Below are 21395 nucleotides of genomic sequence, written 5' to 3'. Positions count from 1 at the left end.
ATATCACCTTCTGAAATGAGGCAAATGGAGCATGCTCTAACGTGAAACGAACATCTAGTCGCCATATTGGTTCAGGTGACGCGAATGTATTGGAGCGTGTTGCGCATGTGGAGCGAGCGACGCAACAAACCTTACATGTAGCATTTTTTTTCATCTTCAGACTTGAAAAGTGGACGATGTACTCTAATGGCTCCGGCACACCAGCGCGATGTTAGTCACACACGCGCAACACGCGATATCCAATGACAGTATATTTTTAGAATGAGAATATTGGTAAAGCTGTACACTCATTGGCGTATCGCGCGCGACGAACATCGCGCTGGTATGCCGGAGCCGCCGCAGGCATACGAAAAGTGGACATTGCTACGTTGTTTACAGCAATTTTGTTAGAGGGCAGTAGTGCGCGACAGCATTTTGCGATTACAGGTTTTGGATTGTCATGTCCTCTTTCAGGTTTCTCTCTGCAGTATTTCGCGGCAGACAAATTTCCCAACCTCAATAATCAACTTTTTAAGTCGTGTGTTTCGTCCAGTAAGAGGTGGATGTGTTTTATCCCGCCTCGATTGGATATTGCATCATTTTTGGATAACGTGGCTTCAACTGTCCCTAGTACGACTGGTCAAATGAATCTCGTTAAGAGAACCAGGGCCAACTAAAAACGAAGAAGTCAACTTTAACGCTTAATATCTCGATTCACGGGGCAGAGCGACGCTTTTTTTTGCCTGATTCTTTCGTTTCATGCGAAAACGCCTAATTTGGTTGATTTTGGAGGTGGCTCAGGTAAATTGTATAATTATCTTTATTTTAGCAGTATGTGAAATTGTAATTCCTTGTTTCGCGAAGTATTACTTTTGTTCTGGCCGTATCTGTCTTGTAAGTTTTGTTGAAGGAACGGGGGCCATTTTTGTGCAAAGTTTCGTGGAACAAGGCGACACTTTTCTCGGCCAGATTCAGACAAAAACGCTTCGAATGAACCTAATTTCATTTATTTCTGAAGTGATTTGACTAAAGTAAACAATTACCTTGGTATTTTATTCTAATCATAATCTTAAACTTATAGTCCTATCGGATAAAGTGAAATGAATAAAATGGTTAAATATAAAAATACCTTTAAACATAATACGAATGACAAGTATAAAGTCAAAGGACACGCACAGTTTAAAGTATTGTATAGTCGGAAGTTCATGGCGCCTTTGAGGAAAAAACGGAAAAATGAATATGATGCTAATGAAGAAGCTAGGTAAAATATAAAGTAAAGTCAACAACACACAAAGCTTTTTTTCTAATCCATCAGGGAAAAAAGTATTGTGTGATGACGATTTAAGATATGCGCACAGTGATCTTTTTAATCTTTTCTACAAATATTTAATAATATATTCAATTTACAGGTTAGAAAAAATAGTTTTCGGTAATCCTAGTGATATTATAAATAATTTATCAGATGACAAGTCTAAAACGAAGACAAAAGATGATGTTTGTGAAGAGATTAGAGATGATAACATGGATGATGAGATGAACAGTAAAGATAGCGAGGATGAATCAGATCAAAATATTTCAATTTTAAATCATAGCAACAATACAAAAAAGGAGAAAAAGAAACCAGCATGGATAGATGAAGATGATTACATTTACACGTAAAAAGAAAAAATATTTTATATTTTATGTTGAATACTCCTTTTTTATTATATGAGTTTTTATTTTTTATGACAGTGTAGATTTGGCTCTAAATTCACAAAATCACAATTTACCATGTGAGAGACCAGAAAAATTATATACAACATATTTAGAGAACAGGTACAAATTGTTTGTGGGTACTCCAAAATGGGCTAAACTTGAAAAAAAAGAAGCCGATGACTTGGATAGTAATATCTTGAAGGTATTTCTTTTTTCCTCAGCCTCTTGAAACTTTTTTCTCAATGGGTTGAATCTTAATTTTTTTTCTTCATTTTCCATATTTAGCATAGTTGCCATTTGGAAACACCAAAAATAAAAAATCTACCGAAAAATGTTATTGATATCAAAGTGCTCAAAGCTTTGAATAAGAGCACTCACACAGAAGGCCCTATTATTACAAGTGTGGAATTTCATCCATCATCCACTGTGGCTCTGGTTGCTGGTACATCAGGTGTCCTGTCCCTGTTTGAGGTATTTAAATATAAATAAAAATTATTTTACAGGGATTTAATATCTAAATAATTTTGCTAGCAACTATATACTAGTGTTAACCATAGCTCTATTCTACAATAGCATGATATAAAAAATTGAGACTAAATACTAGTATTTTGTCCAAATACTGGTATTTAACTGAAATTTTTATAATACTAGCATATATATAATTTTTTGATAATACTGATATATTGGTATTACTATTTATCTAATATAAAATATTATTTTATATTTAAGAACATTTTTATATAATTTCTAAAAGATTGTAAATGAGCTTTGACATAAAGCTTATTTCACAATCAACAAAATCATAATCCCATATTTATATTACGTTCTTAAATGTTAACGATAATATTGACATTCGTTTGCGTAATAAAATATGGAAAAAATATCAATGAATCCTGTATATGATTATTTTTCTTATGATACGGAATATAACGTGTCTGTCTGTTTAATAGAAAACTGCTAATGTGTTATAAAAGTATAATAAGTTTATAAATGAAATATATAATTTAAACATTAGTATGAAAATCGACCGTGAAATATTTGAACTATAACTAAAATGAGAAACGCCATGTGCAATGAAAGCGAATTTTGGTGCTTACCAATATTTTTGCGTAAATCTTACAATTTTCAGTTCAAACAAATGCACCGAATATTCACTAGTCTTGAAATAGTTCTAAACTGAATCCGGCGTACGTGATATCATGAGTTAAATTGATAAGTAATTTAATATTATTGATGCTAATTGATGAGCATCTATTTAAAGATCTGTAAATATAACTTATTGCGAAAAATATTATGAAGATTCATATTTATGTTGAAAAATATTTTAGATAGGATTTTTTTAAAGCTTGACCTTCCAACTTTCTGAGCATATGTCTTTCTCATCAGTTATATATGATTTAATTAAAATCAAATTTACTCTGAATTTAATTTTTAATTTTATTTTAATTATAGTCAATTTAATTTTTTAAATTTAGCTCATATATGTCTTTTGACAAGGTAATTATAAAGGAGATGGGCTTACTCACCGATTTTGATGGAATTAATCATTCGACCCGTTTTTGTACGAAATGAACAAATCTGGTAGAAAAAGTGTCGCTCTGCCTCGCGAACCAAAATATTAAGCGTTAAAATTGACGACTATTAATGTTAGAAAATCTGTGGCATAGTGGGTTACACAAATTCTCTATTTTATAAATACAGATTCTTTACTTTAAACATAAATTTTCTGTTTCAAAAACATAAATTCTCTGCTTCAAAAATGCAATTTTTTTGGTTTAAAAACATGTTCTAAATAATTTTTACAATAAAAAATTTATTTTTAAAGCAGAAAGCTTGTGTAATTGAAGCAGAAAATATTTATTCTAGCTTCACATGTTCTTATGTCGCTCTATGCCAGATTTTCTAACTTGAACAGTCTACTTTAACGCTTAATATCTCGATTCACGTTCACCGAGAACGACACTTTTCTGCCAGATCGTTTATTTTGTACAAAAACACGTCAAATAATTATAATTTTAATAAAATCGGTGAATAGATCCGTCTCCTTAATTATCTAAATCCAGGAAATGGAAAGTTACTTTTCAAAATTTTTGAACAAAGTAATTTTTCAAAATTCTTCGGTTAATAACGAGGGTAGTCAAAGTGATCAGAAAAGACAATCTAGTTAATATTACTGTACTTATTGACTATCTAATATATTTGTAATTATCTATTTTAACTATTTGTCGAAAGTATGATTTTTCTATTCAACAACTTTATTTAATAACTGTGGATAATAGATCAAATATGATTAAATTAGTTCGTTCATCGGAATACAACAAATTAGAAGAATGTTTAATCGAAAGATTAAACAGATGATAAAACTGATGATAATATAAATATTACAATAATATTTATTAAAATAAATAAACAAATTCAAAGGACTCTTTCAAAACATACTAACAAACTCAATCAACGGGCGAAGTAAGAGTCAACCACATTTTTAAAATTTTCATAAAATTATATATTATATTAACAGCGATGAAACATCATGCAAAAAATTAGACTATGAACTAATAAATTACAAGTTATAATATACAAGTATAAATTACGAGTTTGTGAGGGCAATAAGGTTTATTCTTGATTCCACATTTTTTTCGTTTAACAATTTTTATAAACAGAATTACGGCACTCCTATGGGGTCCCCCTTATCACTTGTAATAGCGGACTTGGTGATGAGGAGACTTGAGACGGTGTCCTTGATGTCGTTGAACTTGGACGTGACATTTTATTTTAGATATGTGGATGATATTTGCACTGCGGTTGAGCCATCAAAAATTGATTCAATAGTAAAATAATTTAACTCTTTCCATCCACGATTACAATTCACTTCAGAATTTGGGGGTGATGAAATCAGTTTCCTGGATGTTACTATATCTATCATTGGAAACGGGTTTGGAGTTGATTGGTACCGTAAGCCGACCTTTTCAGGGAGGTTTTTGAATTTCTATTCTAACCACCCCATTGCACAGAAAAGAGGGACGATTTTTTTGCTGGTTGACAGAACAATTTTACTTTCAGACGTTCGATTTCACACACAGAATTTGACACTCATCATTAACATTTTATTAGACAATGACTACCCATTATCATTTATATTTGACACAATCAACCTACGAATAAAAAACTTGAATAGAAATAGACACATAACACAGAACAGTTTGAATGACAAGGTCGAAGCGAGGGAATCGGTGTCATGGCTTACGGTTCCGTTCATCCCTCTCCACACAGAAAAGTTCAATCGGTTCAACAATAACGACATCAGGGTTTCTTTCCGTAGTCCGAACAAACTCAAAAAATACATCAAAGTACACAAAGATGTTTATCCACAGACATCGAAGAACAACGTGGTTTACAAAATTTCATGCAATGATTGTGACGCTACGTACGTGGGACAGACAGGTAGAAAATTAAAGACAAGGATTGCAGAATATCGCAATCACATTAGATACAACACGTCGGCACGATCTGTAATAACGGAGCATAGGAGACAACTAGACCATTAATTCAAATGGGATGAGGTCGAAATCTTAGACGAAGAGCCCTGCTATCGTAGACGTTTGGTTTCAGAGATGATTAACATCAAGAAACAAAAGAATGGTCTCAATTTACAGACTGATACCGATGGCCTCCACAAAGCGTATATTCCAATCATAAATAGAGTTTGACTTTCGGTTGCGAACAGTCCGTCTCCTCTCTCAGTTTGTGTTGATCCGCACTACTGAACGTACATGAAAATCGATACATAATGTCTGTCTTACATATCTGCGCTCCTTCTCACTGTACATATTTCATAAGTTTTTTATTTCTTTTTGGACATATTAATTCAAACTTCTTACATATGATTTCTGGTGAGTTTTTTATGAAATAATTTTTATTGATTTTGTTGGATTTTCGGTATTTTATATTATTTTATTTATGCGTAGTTGTCGGTAGTACGTTTTTTTGTTCTTTAATTTATCCTTTTTATTAACTAGAACTTTACCAATGACATTTTTAATACTTCTGACTGTTCAACCATACGGAAATTATGTTTCGAAATCAAGACTCACCCGAACTGTGATTATTCTGAATATGCGAACATTTGCGACAATTGATTTTATTCTGTTATTATATTATTTTTTTGTCGTTATACTAATGTCTGAAGAGGGCTCAAACCGGTAGCCGAAACTTGTAACTTGTAATTTATTAGTTCATAGTCTAATTTTTTGCGTGATGTTTCATCGCTGTTAATATAATATATAATTTTATGAAAATTTTAAAAATGTGGTTGACTCTTACTTCGCCCGTTGATTGAGTTTGTTAATAATATTTATATTACCAATAATATTTATATTATCAATATATAGGATAAAGATGTCTTTTGAACCGAAAATAACAATGAAAGATGCGAAGAAATTGATGTTTCTGTATTAAAAACAGATACAGTCTAGAATTTACATTAAAATAGCATAAAATTTCTAAAATGTGCTGCTCATTCTTTAGTGATTGCTGATGTGTTAAAAAATAAAGAAAATACCAAAAAAAAGTTAAGAAATAAAGAAATAACACAAACAATAAAAAATGTTCGTTGTGTTTAATCAACAATTCAAGATGTTTTAAAAGCGATGCAAAAAAGGAAACCAATATTAGATCACAGATACGAGGTCTGTTCAAAAAGTATCGCGAATTTTGAATTTCCGCGGGTTACGTATATTCGATTTTCGATTTTTTTGTGGCGTTATGTTGGTACTCATGTCTCTCACTTATGCCGACAAGTTCGGCCATTTTGAATGTTCAGTTAATTTTTGACAGCTGCTTTGCTTGCACGTGTTTTGGCTTGTCTTCGATTTTTGCCTATTCCAAAAAATGGATCAAAGAATCTGTATCAAATTTTGTGTGAAAAACAAAATTAAGTGCGCGGACGCATTCCGAATGTTGACTGTGGCATATGGTGAAGCTACCTTGGACCGAAGCAACGTTTATCGGTGGTACAAAATGTTCTCAGAGGGCCGAGAAGATGTGAACGACGAAGAGCGTGCCGGACGCCCGAGCACGTCAACAACAGACGAAAACATTGATGAAGTGAAGAAAATAGTATTGGCCAATCGGAACGGTCAATAAGGAATATTACCTGCAAGTTATGCGCAATTTGCGCGAAGCAATCCGCCAGAAACGCCCGGATTTGTGGAAGAACAAAAATTGGCTTTTGCACCATGATAACGCCCCTGCTCACACATCGTTGCTTGTGCGCGAATTTTTGACCAAAAACAACACACTAATGATGCCGCAGCCACCGTATTCCCCAGATCTGGCCCCCTGTGACTTTTTCTTGTTCCCGAAACTGAAGAGGCCCATGAAAGGACGACGCTACGCTACGATTGAGGAGATAAAGACGGCATCGAAGGAGGAGCTGAACAAGATCACAAAAAATAATTTTTTGAAGTGCTTCGAGGATTGGAAAAAACGTTGGCACAAGTGTATAATATCTGATGGGGATTACTTTGAAGGGGACAAAATAGATATTCATGAATAAATAAATAATTTTTGAAAAAACACAAAATTCGCGATACTTTTTGAACAGACCTCGTATATCAGTACGAGATGACAGAACGCTTAATAGAATTGAAATCCTGTTACAATGAATCTACAAATAGAGGTTTATATTTGGCACCTGACATATGGAATAAATTAAAATCTATTATTGTAGATTAAAATGTCAGCAGTTATAAAAAATTACAAGAACTCAACATAACACAATTATGTCAAAATAATGTTTTTCTCACGGGAATATTTTTGAATGTCAAATACAATATTCTATTATCATCGATATTCTATTATCAAGAAACCGCTCAAGCTAAATAATATTTATTAAAAATATGGAATCAGCTTACAAAGATTGAAACATTAAAAATCTTCATCAAGTCTTATTGATACAACAAATAATTTAAATTCTTTTCCTCATTTATCTCGTTTAAAATCTAAAGAAAACATTTTTGGAATAAAAATAGATGTTCAATGATTTATAGAGTGAAAGAGTCACAGACTTTGACGGCATATAGAACAAAAAGTGAACCAAAAGATCCTACTAAACATAGATTCGAAAACGGTTGTTAAGACATCTCTTTTTTGTTTTCCGGCAATTCATCTGTCGTGAATTATAACTAAATAAATTTTTCAAATAATATATTCAATTTACATCTTTTATGACTTTCGGTCTTAGTGTCATTTTTGTTTTTCTCTTATGATTAAGTTTTTTGAATTAAAATGTGGTAAATTTATTGGGATACGTAGTGTTTAAATTCCAAAAAATATGATAAAGAATACGATAATTTTTGGTTTTTCAATGCGAGAGGACCTACGTATCGAGAAAGTACAAGGATTCCTAAATGTCTCAGGATAGTACTAGTGTGACAATACCGTCCAAAAATTTAGATCCCATTGCGGCGCTCTTCACTAGAGAGCCTCACAGGGAGAGGCAAATTGTATCACGTGACCCGGTCTCCTCTAATTGGACCTGGGCATCAAAGCTCCATAGAGCCACAGTGTATGCCATTCATGGTATTTAAGTTAGACGACTGCAAAAGTTGCAGTATGCTTATGCTGCAATTTTCTTCTCAATTTTACAATTGGTAAGATCTTTGTAAGTGATACATATTATTAATTTTGGAAGTATATACCTTCCTCTATTGTATATAGAGGATAGACCCCTATTATGAGCTAGCGAGTTTATTTTGGGTAAATGCTAGAAATTTATGGACAGAATTTAAAAAATAATAGTAATTACGAAAGGAATTTAATAAGCTTTAAGATAATGTTATGTAAAAATTATATAATATTGTAGTATAATGGCTCAATAATTTAAAACTAAGTTAAAAGAAAAAGGGCTACGAGCCAAAAATTTGGCATGTAAAAATTGATGAATAAATAAAAGTCTTAAAAAAAATTATAAAATTTAATAATATGTCGGCTAACAACAACAAACGTTTCAATCACGATCGGATCATTATTAATATTTACAAAATAGATCTAAAGAACATAACATAAAGTCGATCGAAGATTAAACATAATTGTAATTCGCATTTTATAACTATATGATTGTTGGTAACTATATGATGATATCAATAAATTAAGAAGGATCTTCGTCTTGTTAGTTGAATGGAACAGTAATATACATAAAATACATACATTAGAATTTGTCAGAAAAGTAAAAACTTATAAATACTGTACGCGGTCGATGGCAAATGAAAATATACTTCGCATTGTCAAGACACCAAACTGTTGGTATCAGAATCCTCGTCTCATTAGAAAAATTGTACAGCAAAAAAAAACATTGGTATATGAATATAAATTAGTGTTTAGAATGAAAAATAACGCATTACAGCTATAATAATAATGTAAGATTATAAGAATGATAGAACAACACAATGATATAAATGAAAGTATAAAATGTACAATGTAAAACTATCTGTTCAATTAAATTAATTAAATATTCTTTAAAATTAAATAAGAAAAATATCTTTCATAATTGTAGTTAAGAGTTCAGTCCAAAAAAAAAATTAATATGAATAAAGTACAATAGACAATGCGATGAGAGAAAGATCTATGTCTCTTATCTTCAACATTATTAGACAAAATAAATTTAAAATGACTTTCAGAGAAGGAAAGAGAAATTGATGTTACAAAATAGTGAAGTAATTGAAACTTTCCTTCTTCTCTATACACACACACACACACAACACACACACACATCCTCCCTCTTATGTTCTTTCTATCTATCCCTTTTTTATTCTTATTTCAAAAACTAGACGGTCAATATGTTTCTAATTGCACACAAATATAGAGCACTTTTCAATTTATATTAGGAGTATAAATAAGTTTCCGTCGTTTTTTATCAAAAATTGGGCATTTATTGTGAAAGAACGGTACCTAATGTTTTATTCGAAGTATTGTCCATCGCTAGCCACTACTTTTTCCCATCTTTCTGGCAGCATACGGATACCGCGTTGGAAAAACGCTTTATCTTTTGAAGCTATCCACGAATCGACCCAATTTTTGATATCTTCATATGATGTGAAGTGTTGCTCAGACAGGCCATGCGCCATCGATCAAAACAGGTAGTAATCAGAAGGAGCAATGTCTGGTGAATACGGCGAGTGGGGTAAAACTTCCCAATTGAGTGTTTCCAAGTAGGTTTTGACCGGCGCCGCAACATGTGGATGAGCATTATCATGCAGAAGAATAACTTTGTCGTGTCTGTAGTAGTAGTGGGCGCGTTTTTCCTTGAGTGCTCGGCTCAATCTCATCAATTGTGTTCGGTAGAGAGCCCCAGTAATGGTTTCGTTCGGTTTGAGCAACTCATAATAAACGACACCTAGCTGATCCCACCAAATACACAACATGAGCTTTTTCCCATGAATGTTCGGCTTGGCTGTCAATGTTGAAGCATGGCCAGGTGGTCCCCATGATTTCTTCTTCTTTGGGTTATCGTAGTGGATCCATTTTTCATCACCAGTGATTACAACACGGTGCAAAAAACCCTTTCGTTTATGCCTGGCAAGCAGCATTTCACATGTGAAAAATCGGCGTTCAACGTTTCTCGGCTTCAGTTCATATGGAACCCAATTTCCTTGCTTTTGAATCATTCCCAACGATTTTAAGCGATGTGAAATTGCTGGTTGAGTCACTCCTAATGTAAGTGCAAGTGCTTCTTACGTTTGGCACGAATCTTCATCCAATAATGCTTCCAATTCCGCGTCTTCGTACACTTTCGGCCTTCCGCTACGTTCTTTGTCTTCGACGACAAATTCACCGTTCTTAAACTTTTGAAACCACTCACGGCAACTTCTCTCACTTAAGGCAGCCTCACCATATGCTTCTACAAGCAATCGATGCGCCTCAGCTGCAGATTTCTTCAAATTAAAGAAGTAAATCAAGAGCTCCCGCAAATGATGCTTATTCGGTTCAAAACTCGACATTTTCGCACGAAAAAAGATATAAGATGCTGATGCAAAATCGCTAATATTTCAAGGTTATGTTCTTGTCCAACCTTACGATATGACGTTTTACAGCTGACAATTTTAACTACAACATACTGGTAGCGCCATTGTTTATCAAACGGCGGAAACTTATTTATACTCCCAATATTTCAAATTTTAGCACATTCGTAAGAAAATCATTTCATGCTAGTACTACTATAAAGAAGTTGGGTTTGAAAAAGAAAAACATTTATTTAAAGATTATGCATTGAAAATTTATTTATACTTTAAATGAATGCTTTTTTTAAATAAAATTAAAAATTTATATATATGCATTAAAAATTTGCATAATCTTTAAATGAATGTTTTTTTTGTTAAACCCAATCTCTTCAAGACATTATTTAAGGATTCTTGTACTTTCTCTGCATGTAGAGAGTGTATAGCAATTGCACACGAGCCAATTGCGCACAATTACAGCGCTAGAAAAAAAAAATAAAAACTTACGCAGAAGTCACTGTAATTGGCAATGGGCAATTGCTACAGTGGGCAATTAATTGCTATAGTGCAAGTGAACTGCTTCCGCATGTAGGTATACCTTCTCGCGTTGAAAAACTAAAAAAATTCAATTTGCTCTATCTCAGCGAAAAAAAATCTGATTGCAGCGATGAAAATCGAATATGCGTTCAAAAGGATAAGAATAGTACTTTAATATACACTTTAATATAACATCCACATGGATGCTAAAAAAAAATTATTAGACATTTTCTAAGTTGTTGAAAATGGCCAAAATCTCTTTTTTGCACTTGTAGGTTAAAATATTTCCAAACCTGACATGATACGACATTTTCAGATCCAGATTCGTAATCTCTCAGCGCATCAAAATCTACTAAAACAAACTTCATTTATTTTAAGGCCAAAACGGTATTGACTAGCGTCTTCATTGATCAAATTAATTTTAATACAGTACCGAAAATAATTAAGTATTTACTCCAAATGATTCACAAATCGAATTCATTTTTTTTGATTCAAATTTCTATTTTTTATCGAGAAATGAATACGAATGCTCAAGATTTTTTAACTTACTGTTCTTGCAATAATTCAAAAACAATACTGTCAAATAGAGTGATTCATTTTTTATAGAAATGTTGACTAATTAACGAATTACTATAATTTAGATAGTTAAATTCTCAGACCTAAAAGTTGCGTCAATATAACTGTAGATAACCTACCTAAGATACGCAGCTAGCGTATAGGAGAAACAATCACTTTGACCTTAATATGTTGTTCCTTGAATGATTTTTAAAAGATTTTAACCATCGCTCGTTATTTGTTAAAAAGATATAAATAAACAGTAGTGTTCAGCGATTCTTGAATATTTTTGGAATTATACTGAAATTTTATATATTTTGGAAAATTCCTGGAAAATTTCTAAAATTTCAGGATTAGCCTGGAATTTATCATCATTCTTTTACGTTAAAAAAAATCAGAGCGTGAAAAAAGAAATAATAAAAAGAAAAGTTGTATTTACCAGGTGTACAAGTATGAAATGCGGATTTGAGAAAACAGATGGCGCATCAATGCAGTGTGTGGTATAAAGATTTGACTGTTATGCCATTTTGAAGTGCCATCAACAAATGTCAGACGCGCACGAGTGATAAATTGAAAAAGTGTTTGCATAGTGTTGTGTTGCTGTGTTCGATATGTCGAAATTTATATCAAACAAAGAGCATTCGCGGACAGCATTAATTTTTTGTTTTTATTTGAAGAAAACTGCTGCTGAATCATACCGATTACTTCGAGAAGCTTATCGTGAACATGCTCCATCGCAAGATACGTGTGAACGATGGTTTCGGCGTTTTAAAAGTGGTGACTTCGATGTTGCAGACAAGGAACACGGAAAACCGCCAAAAAGGTACGAAGATATGGAATTGCAAGCATTGTTGGACGAAGATGATTCACAAACACAAAAACAACTCGCAGAGCAATTGAGCGTTAGTCAGCAAGCTGTTTCCAATCGCCTATGAGAGATGGGAAAGATTCAGAAGACCGGAAGATGGGTACCGCATGAGTTGGACGGCAGGCAGATGGAGAGGCGCAAAAACACATGTAAAATTTTGCTTGCACGATACAAAAGGAAGTCGTTTTTGCATCGTATCGTTAGTGGGGATGAAAAGTGGATTTATTTTGAGAATCCCAAGCGCAAAAAATCATGGGTAGACCCAGGCGCACCATCCACATCGACCGCAAGACCGAATCGCTTTGGCAGAAAGATACTCTGTGTTTGGTGGGACCAGAAGAGTGTCTATTATGGGCTGTTAAAACCTGGTGAAACGGTTAATGCTGGACGCTACCAACAACAATTGATCGATTTGAACCGTTCGCTGCTTGAAAAAAGACCAGAATACCAAAAGAGACAACACAAAGTCATTTTTCTTCATGACAATGCTCTATCACATACGGCAAAACCAGTTCGCGATACGTTGGAAGCACTCAGCTGGGAAGTTCTACTCCATGCGGTTTACTCACCAGACTTGGCTCCTTCCGATTACCACTTGTTTGCATCGATGGGTCACGCACTTGCTGAGCAGCGCTTTGGTTTATACGAAGATGTGAAAAAATGGCTCGATGAATGGTTCGCGGCAAAGGGGGAAGATTTTTACTAGCGTGGTATCCACAAATTGCCCGAAAGATGGGAAAAATGTGTAACTAGCAATGGAGCACACTTTGAATAAAGCTCTTTTTATCATTCTTCCGAATTTAACGTGTTTTTTTTGGGGGGAAAAAATCCGCATTTCATACTTGTACACCTGGTAGGTATAAGTTCCCTCTTAAAAGTGCAATAAATTATCAATAGAAAATTTGGACTTTAATGTTTAAAATAGAATATAGTATTATCGAAAAATTATGTGTTGACGGAATGTTTGTTTGATATTATTTATAAAGCAATAAATAATATTGTTTCAAACTTGTTATTTTAATTCATTCGTATAGGATTCTAACTAGTAGAATATAAAGTGAATTTATATGCTACGTATGTAATCCAGAATCACACGTCGAAATGATTTTTCGGTCTTGAAAACGCTAACTCTACTAAATTGCAGTAATATCACGAGTTAAATTGACTAGCAATTTAACAAATTTTTGATGCTTATTCGCATTTTCGAAACGATCTTAATAATGTTGAATAACATATTAAAATCCGTAAATAATTAATTCTTATTGCGAAAAATATTACCTTGGTTGGATGTAAATGAACAATATAATATGTTATAGGACTATACATATGTGATAAACTAGAAATCAAAGCCTTAAACGCTTTAGCTGGATTTTAAATATAAAGTATCTGGAATATAAAGTATATAACATTGCGCGAATCGATGAAAATTAATTAAATAATAGAAATTAATTGATGGGATAAATCCTGAAAAAGCAGAGTTTATTAGTAGTTTTTATCTGGAATGTCCTGGAATTATCTTTAAATTGACTAACTAGATTTTGCTGAATACTATGATAAAGTTGACAATATAAATATATCTAACTCTGTAATTTTATTCATTATTATTTATTATAAATCCATGTGAAACAGTCGAATTATAAATTTCATTTTGCCCCATAAGTCAGAAGGAATGTAGGGTAAACATCTTTTTTTCTGTATGTGACGGGCATATTCTGCGCATCTATTTTGTGCAGGCAACGCTTTTACATAAGGAAAAGAGTGGGAGTTAGCGGTTAGTATAATTTATAGAAATCTGGTTTAAGCATATACTTTACAATGTGAAAACTCATAAGGTTCCAGATTTATAACTTTTCCGTGAAAATTTACATAGTATTATTATTCAAAATATCAAAGAGAATAATCAATTTTGATTGTTATTAATTTTTTAATAAACAACGAGCGATGACTAAAACTTTCTGACGTCACTCATAACCTTGACAACATACATCACAGCCAATACGTCAATTGACGCTAGTTCTCCTATATTGAACGAAATCTTCTTAAGGTTCCTGAGCAGTCGCTGCGGCCATTTTGGAATCGTGACGTCGAAGCGAGGAATGACACGTTAATTTATGTTGCATGCCATTTGTAATTAAAGACAATTTGGATAAATTTAAATGACGAGATCGCTTTAAAACATTTATAAAAATGAGTAAGAACTATCTTTTTCTGCCTTGATAGTCAGTAAATGGTCGTAAAAGGTACATAAAGTGAGCCTATACCCGGGCAGAAACACAGAATTATTGAAATGAGTGAGAATACGCTTTTATAAAATTTCAAGATAACTGTAGTTTCCGCCCATTCTTAGGATTTTCACAAGTACGAGACAAGTCACATTTTCATAATTAAGCAAATAACGAAATGGCATGTAACACAAATTTCGTTGTCAAAACGTTACTTTTCCACATCTATAAGTTCAGCCATTTATCGTAGTGAGTATCGCTGTAACACGCACAAGCCCATGTACATATGTTCGCCTTCAGCACGCCAAGAGCGCGAACGCGACAGCGAGAGAATGTCCTTCTCGCTCTAGTCGCTTGTTTCAAGTGACCGAAAATGCTTTTTCGGCAATCTTGGCCGTTTGGCGTATATTGGTAAGAGGTGGGGAGCATTCTAAATAACGATTATATAAATTGTAATAATAGTATACTCCTAGAATAGTATAAATTATATCAAAACGCAACACGAGATAATTGTTTACGATTTTTCATGCGCGTTATATACCTTCTTCATAAATTCGAGTAGTAAAAAGTTCGTGTAGTCGAACTCGTAAGATACGAGATTAGAATGCTGGAGATCCAAGATCGAATTCGGTTTTTTTTTTGCCTTTTTCATAGTTTCTTTTCCGAAATAAATAATCAAGTTAGAAATAAATGTACTTTAGGTCAAATATATTTTCATATAATTTTTGAAATAATTTATATATGAGAGTTTTAATGATAACTGTAGAAAAGAAACCCATTTTGCTTCCTAATTGACAAATATAAAAAATTATTTAAATTATAATCTAGTAATAAATTAATGACTTTGGGAATTAGCGCTGTAAAAAGTGCGCGATAGATATCAATGTCAATGTTATGTCATGTATCTAACTTTTAATTAGGAACAATTACAAAAATTTTCATATATAGGTTTCATCTTTTTAGCCATCTTCAGTACATACTACGTTCGACGAGATAGATATATTAGATATACGTTATCTTTGTGTTTTATATCGGAAATGTTTCTTCCTGAGGTGGTCAGTATTCTTTTTCTAAGACTCAACTAGTTGGATGCCTGAATGATTGCCTCTATCAAAACATTCCTGATAATGTCAACAAAAGTACAAAAGAATTTGTCAAATGTTAAAAGTAGTATTTTAAAAATCAATTAATTTAGACAGTGAAATTTGTTCCGTGCATTGTTATTCTGTCAGATTTAAACTGAAAAAAACTATTTTAAAATATATAAGATTTTTTAGCTCGAGATTGCTAAGCAAAAATTAGTAATTAGAAAGGTCAAAGTACACGAGCAACATTTATTGGATCTTTAAATGTAAACTAATTTATTAAAACATATACAATATATTAAGAATTAAACTAATTTTTCATCAGTAAATTCATAAGAAATGCAGGGTGGCTAGCAAACCTTGAATCCTTAAAAACCGAGGAAAAACCAGGAATTTACTTTGAAAATCGGGAAATTTTGGAATTTGTCTAACATGCCATCTCGTTTAAATATGTGATCGAGTACACTGCCCGTCAATGATTCGAAGGTTCAGTTGCAGTAACTCTAACTTATCAGTCTGATATATTGATCACAAGATTGATAATTTGATGTAGAAAACTTCTGTTAATGACTTCAGTCCTATAGATAAATCAGGTCAATGAATCAGGTCAATGAATCTACTGCAGAACTTATCGAATTATTGACGAATCAGTGTACCGATACTCTTCGCTATCTAGTCATTTGGCTGCGTTTCATTTGTTAAAAACAAGTGATGCACAAATTCAAGTATTCTCTGCTTCTATAGGCAGTCAGTCAGACTGCCGAAAAATTTGGAACTCTTCTTAGGTTGACGTGAGTGATTTTGTGATTTGTAGTGCAGCAGTCGGAATGAAAAATACAGAGTAAATTTTCTGTGTCGTGTATAGAAATCTTCTATTTCCTAAGCTACATTCCAAAACATCCTCCGAGGAAAATTTTACTCTATATGCTATAGTATATGTTATAATACATGTACTATATATATTTTGTATATATAACGTGTGTAATTTTTTAATATTAAGAACCTTAAAAATCGCTACTTTTTGATTTGGAAAACCGGCAAAAAACCTTTGAAAATGGATCGCTGGCCACCCTGAAACGTTTTGATTGTACTAAGTCTTAAGTGATGATAATATAATATATGATAAAATTATAAATAATTTTTTATTTGTCAATTGGAAAGCGAAATGGGTTTCTTTTTTTTACAGTTGCTTTAAAACTCCCATACATGAATTATTTCAAGAATTATATGAAAATATATTTGACCTAATATACAGAGTGCGGCGCTGAAATCTGAACAAAATTAAATTCAATATTCTCATTATTTTATAGTCCCGCTGAAAGTGCTACATGGCGTTAATGTTGACCACATATATAAGTAAGATATTAATAACCTGAAATGGCGGAATAAATATAGAATAGTGCAGAGTATAATCGAAGAGCAGCGATAATCGAAAGCCTTTTGGTGCAAAATTGGCTCTCGGATCATGTAGAGCTCTTTTGTCTAAAGATTTCTGGTCACCTAACAGCTCTGACTTGAATCCTTTAGATTATTATATGTAGGGCGTTGTTAAAAGAATTACCAATACAAAGAGACCCCCATGTAGCTCCCCTCTGGGACGCTATTGAAGCAGCATTTGCTGTCGCGAACTGCGCGCAATTAAAGGCCACGAGCGCACGCTTCAGAGATCGAATCGAGAAGGTAATAGCGGCGCAGGGGGATTACATCTAGTAGGAGGGTTCCGAAAGAACCTCTCAACAAACATTTGGGTGGATCCATATATTCGTTCGCTTTTTGAAGGCTAAAATGAAACAAGTTTTTTTCATACAAAGGATGAATTTTAATCAATAATATATTCTCCGTTTTTGTTGATGACCTCTTGCCATCTTTCCAACAATTTCATTATTCCGCTCTCATAGAAGGTCTGGGGCTTAGAGGCGAAAAACCGGTCGAGGTACGTTTTCACAGCTGTCTGATCAGCGAACGATTTCCCGTTGAGGGAGTTTTGCAGGGACCGGAACAAGTGATAGTCGGATGGCGCAAGGTCTGGTGAATACGGTGGGTGAGGCAAAACATCCCAGCCAAGTTGCACTAATTTTTGCTGAGTGATTATTGCGGTGTGGGGTCTGGCGTTGTCATGGTGGAATATGACACCTTTGCGATTGATCAGTTCTGGACGTTTCTGTCGCAATGCTTGATTCAATTTCGTTAGCTGCGTGCAGTAGATCTTCGAATCGATCGTTTTTCCCTGAGGAAGCAGCTCGTAAAACAGCACACCACGATGATCCCACCATATGGATAGCAAAATCTTCTTCGGATGCAGGCCGGCCTTCGGGGTGGCATTCGGCGGCTCGCCAGCGGTTCCCCACGATCTCTTGCGCACTATGTTGTCATAGATGATCCACTTTTCGTCGCCAGTCACTATTCGTTTGAGAAACGGGTCGCTTTCGTGCCGCTTCAGAAGTGAATTGCAGATGGATATGCGGTTGGCCAGGTTCTCCTCGGTCAGCTTGTGCGGCACCCAAACATCGAGGCGGGACACGTAGCCAAGCTGTTGCAAATGCCTTTGTACGGTTCCATAACCTATTTTAAGTGTCTCCGCAATCTCTCGCACCTTTAGCGTCCGGTCTTGCTCAACCAGTGCCTTGATATCATTCGAATCAACCTCGGTGGGCCGACCGCTGCGGGGTCCATCTTCAAGACTCGTATCTCCGGAACGAAATTTGGCAAACCATTTCTGAGCGGCACGTTTTGTTAAGGCATCGTCCCCGTATACGCTGCATATCTTTCGGTGGGCCTCCGCAGCTCGCTTGCCTTTCTTGAAGTAATAAAGCAAAATGTGCCGAAAATGCACCTTATTCTCCGACATGTTCACAGGTCTATAGCACAAACAAAACTAATGCCAATGAAACCAAATTTGACAGATGAAAAGAGCGGACTGTCACCTTTCCAAAACATATTTGGATTGCCCGATTAGGCAACCAGAACCGGAGATATTCGGAAAAAATTTGCACTACTAACAAAAAGCGAACGAATATATGGATCCACCCAAAAGCATATTTTTTTTGTATATTTTATATTACATTTAAAATAAACGGCTTTTTCAAAGAAACATTTTTGTGTCCGGATTCTAGAGCCGATAAATACGCACGAAAAATCGTAAACAATTAAATAACTTAATAAATTGTTGCGTTTTGATATAATTTATACTATTCTGGATTAATGGGAGAAGTATACTATTACAATTTATTAAAACTTATACATTATTTAGAATGTTCCTCGCCCCTTACTGATATACTTGGCCAAGACAGCGGTCAAGAAAGCATTTTCGGTCGCTTGAAACAAGTGATTAGAGCGAGGACGGTTCGCTTTTTCGTTCGCTCTCGGCGTGCTGAAGGCAAGCACATATATGTGTATATGGGCTCGTGCTTGTGTATGTGCCTGCTGATTTCGCCAAGCCGTCATCTGATTCTGTGTTGCTACCATTAACGCAGAGTTCTTAGCTGAGTACTCAGGAGTCTTAAATTAATCAAATTATTATATCATTCAGTATGGACTACTATTAATAAATAAATTGTTTCCATTTTATAGGTGGATGGTCATACGAATAATAAATTACATAGCATGCAATTTAAAAAATATCCAATTAGCAAAGCGATATTCATGAAGGAAGGAACAGAAATTCTGCTTGGTTCCCAATATTATCCATATTATCATACTTACGATTTAATGAATGACAAGACATATAAATTCTCTTTGCCACACAGGATTACAAATATGAAGGTTCATAAAATTGTGACTGTTATATTAGAAATAAATTTGCAGATTGATGTTGTAATATACATTTTAATATTTTCAGCGTTACGAAGTCTCCCCTGATGGCAAATTAATAGCATTATGCGGAAGATTGGGCGAGATATATTTGTTACATAGTTTTACTAAAGAACTTGTCGGTACATTCAGAATGAATTCGAAATGTAGGGTACTAGCATTTACGCCAGATAGTAAAACACTTATCTCACACGGTGGTAAGTATAAGCTTTTATAGTTTTTACTTCGATATAAATTTTCCAACGAGATTTCCAAAGATTGGTACATTAAATTCTCTTTTTTCATTATTTAAATCGTAGATGGCAGTGAAATGTATATATGGGATTTGAATACTCGCACATGCATCAATCGTGCCATAGATGACGGAAGCTTATCTTGTACATCACTCGCCGTATCTCCAAGCGGACAATTCGTAGCCACAGGTAGTGCACAGGGCGTAGTTAATCTCTATGATATGAAAACTGTGTTGGAGGATCAAAGTCCCGCGCCTCTAAAAATTTGGATGAATCTTGTGACTAGTGTTACAAGCCTGAAATTTAATCTGACATCTGAAATACTGACTGCGGCGTCAGTTGACAAATACAACGCATTTAGAATGATGCATCTACCATCGTTTACCGTATTCTCAAATTTTCCAACGCTTCAAACTAATATAGGCATGTCGCAAACAATTAATTTTTCCCCTGGTAGTGGTTATCTCAGTATTTCGAATAGAACAGGTTCTGCTTTACTGTACAGGTTAAGACATTATGGAAATTATTAATTATATTAATAAAAAAATTTTTTGTAACATTTTTATACAGTATAAAAATCTGTATGGAATATATAAGATTAATGTAATAATAATCAGTGTAATCTGTTATATTAGCTATTATATCTTAATTACTTTAGCCTACTTAGTGCTATTAATTTATTTTTGTACAGTTAATGTTATTACAGTCCATGTAAAGCTACGAAAGTTAAGAAAGATACTAATACTTTATACATATGTTATACATGAGAAATTATAAAATTTCATGTCCAAAAAACAAAATTGTTTAAATTTTTGTTTATAGTATTACATATCAAATTATACTTTTGTTTCGTATTCATTGTGTGTAGGATGTTAATTTTTTATTCTGTCTTTATTAAAAGTGTGTAACTTTTTAACATTAAGTATTATAATTTTAATTTCTCTTTGTAAAGAAACAGATGTTACATTTAAATCATCTTCACTCTATCTCTTTCTCTTATCAATATAAAATTTTTTTAATTTGTTAATACCACCTACTTTCAATAAGACATAAATGATTATATACAAATAATTAAAGTTGGGTAATTGCTCTCTTTCGGCGCGCCGAGAGCACATGTACATGAGCTCGTGTGTGACTACCGATTTCGCTACATCTCGTCAGGTTGTCGAATGATTTTGAACCGCATGCTGACTACTGAGGAACCTTAAAAAGTTAATTAATTTTAATTTCATTTAGTTACATTTTAGACTCTTTAACTTTTTAACTTTATATATAGTTATATTTTATCGGTAACTATTTTAATTTGATTTTTTAAAAAGTTAACATCAGGGTTGGATAGTTGGCATTATACGGATTATATACTCATACATTTATGTCCGTTGTATGTTATGTCCGCAGTTATGTCCGTATGTATTTTT

The 21395-nt window shown here is 33.6% G+C and overlaps 1 protein-coding gene across 2 annotated transcripts; it reads left to right on the top strand.

The window, feature by feature from the left end:
• The first annotated feature begins 291 nt into the window (after positions 1-291).
• Positions 292-20507, top strand: LOC108756550 (U3 small nucleolar RNA-associated protein 18 homolog). 2 transcript variants are annotated; one of them, XM_018500438.1, is made up of 8 exons: positions 292-497; positions 1060-1240; positions 1389-1634; positions 1711-1876; positions 1960-2145; positions 19505-19696; positions 19773-19941; positions 20044-20507. In XM_018500438.1, exons 2-8 carry the CDS (start codon positions 1080-1082, stop codon positions 20505-20507), a joined length of 1584 nt encoding a protein of 527 aa, XP_018355940.1. In that variant the 5' UTR covers positions 292-497; positions 1060-1079. The 2 variants fall into 2 exon arrangements, with proteins under 2 accessions (XP_018355940.1, XP_018355938.1); XM_018500436.1 differs by lacking the exon at positions 292-497 and adding an exon at positions 504-780 and having other exon boundaries at positions 1061-1240.
• Positions 20508-21395: the final 888 nt, after the last annotated feature.

Source organism: Trachymyrmex septentrionalis, unplaced genomic scaffold (assembly GCF_001594115.1).
Source record: "Trachymyrmex septentrionalis isolate Tsep2-gDNA-1 unplaced genomic scaffold, Tsep1.0 scaffold128, whole genome shotgun sequence".
Lineage (NCBI taxonomy): Eukaryota > Metazoa > Arthropoda > Insecta > Hymenoptera > Formicidae > Trachymyrmex > Trachymyrmex septentrionalis.
Note: the sequence above shows the minus strand (reverse complement) of the source record. Positions and strands in the feature narration are given on the sequence as shown.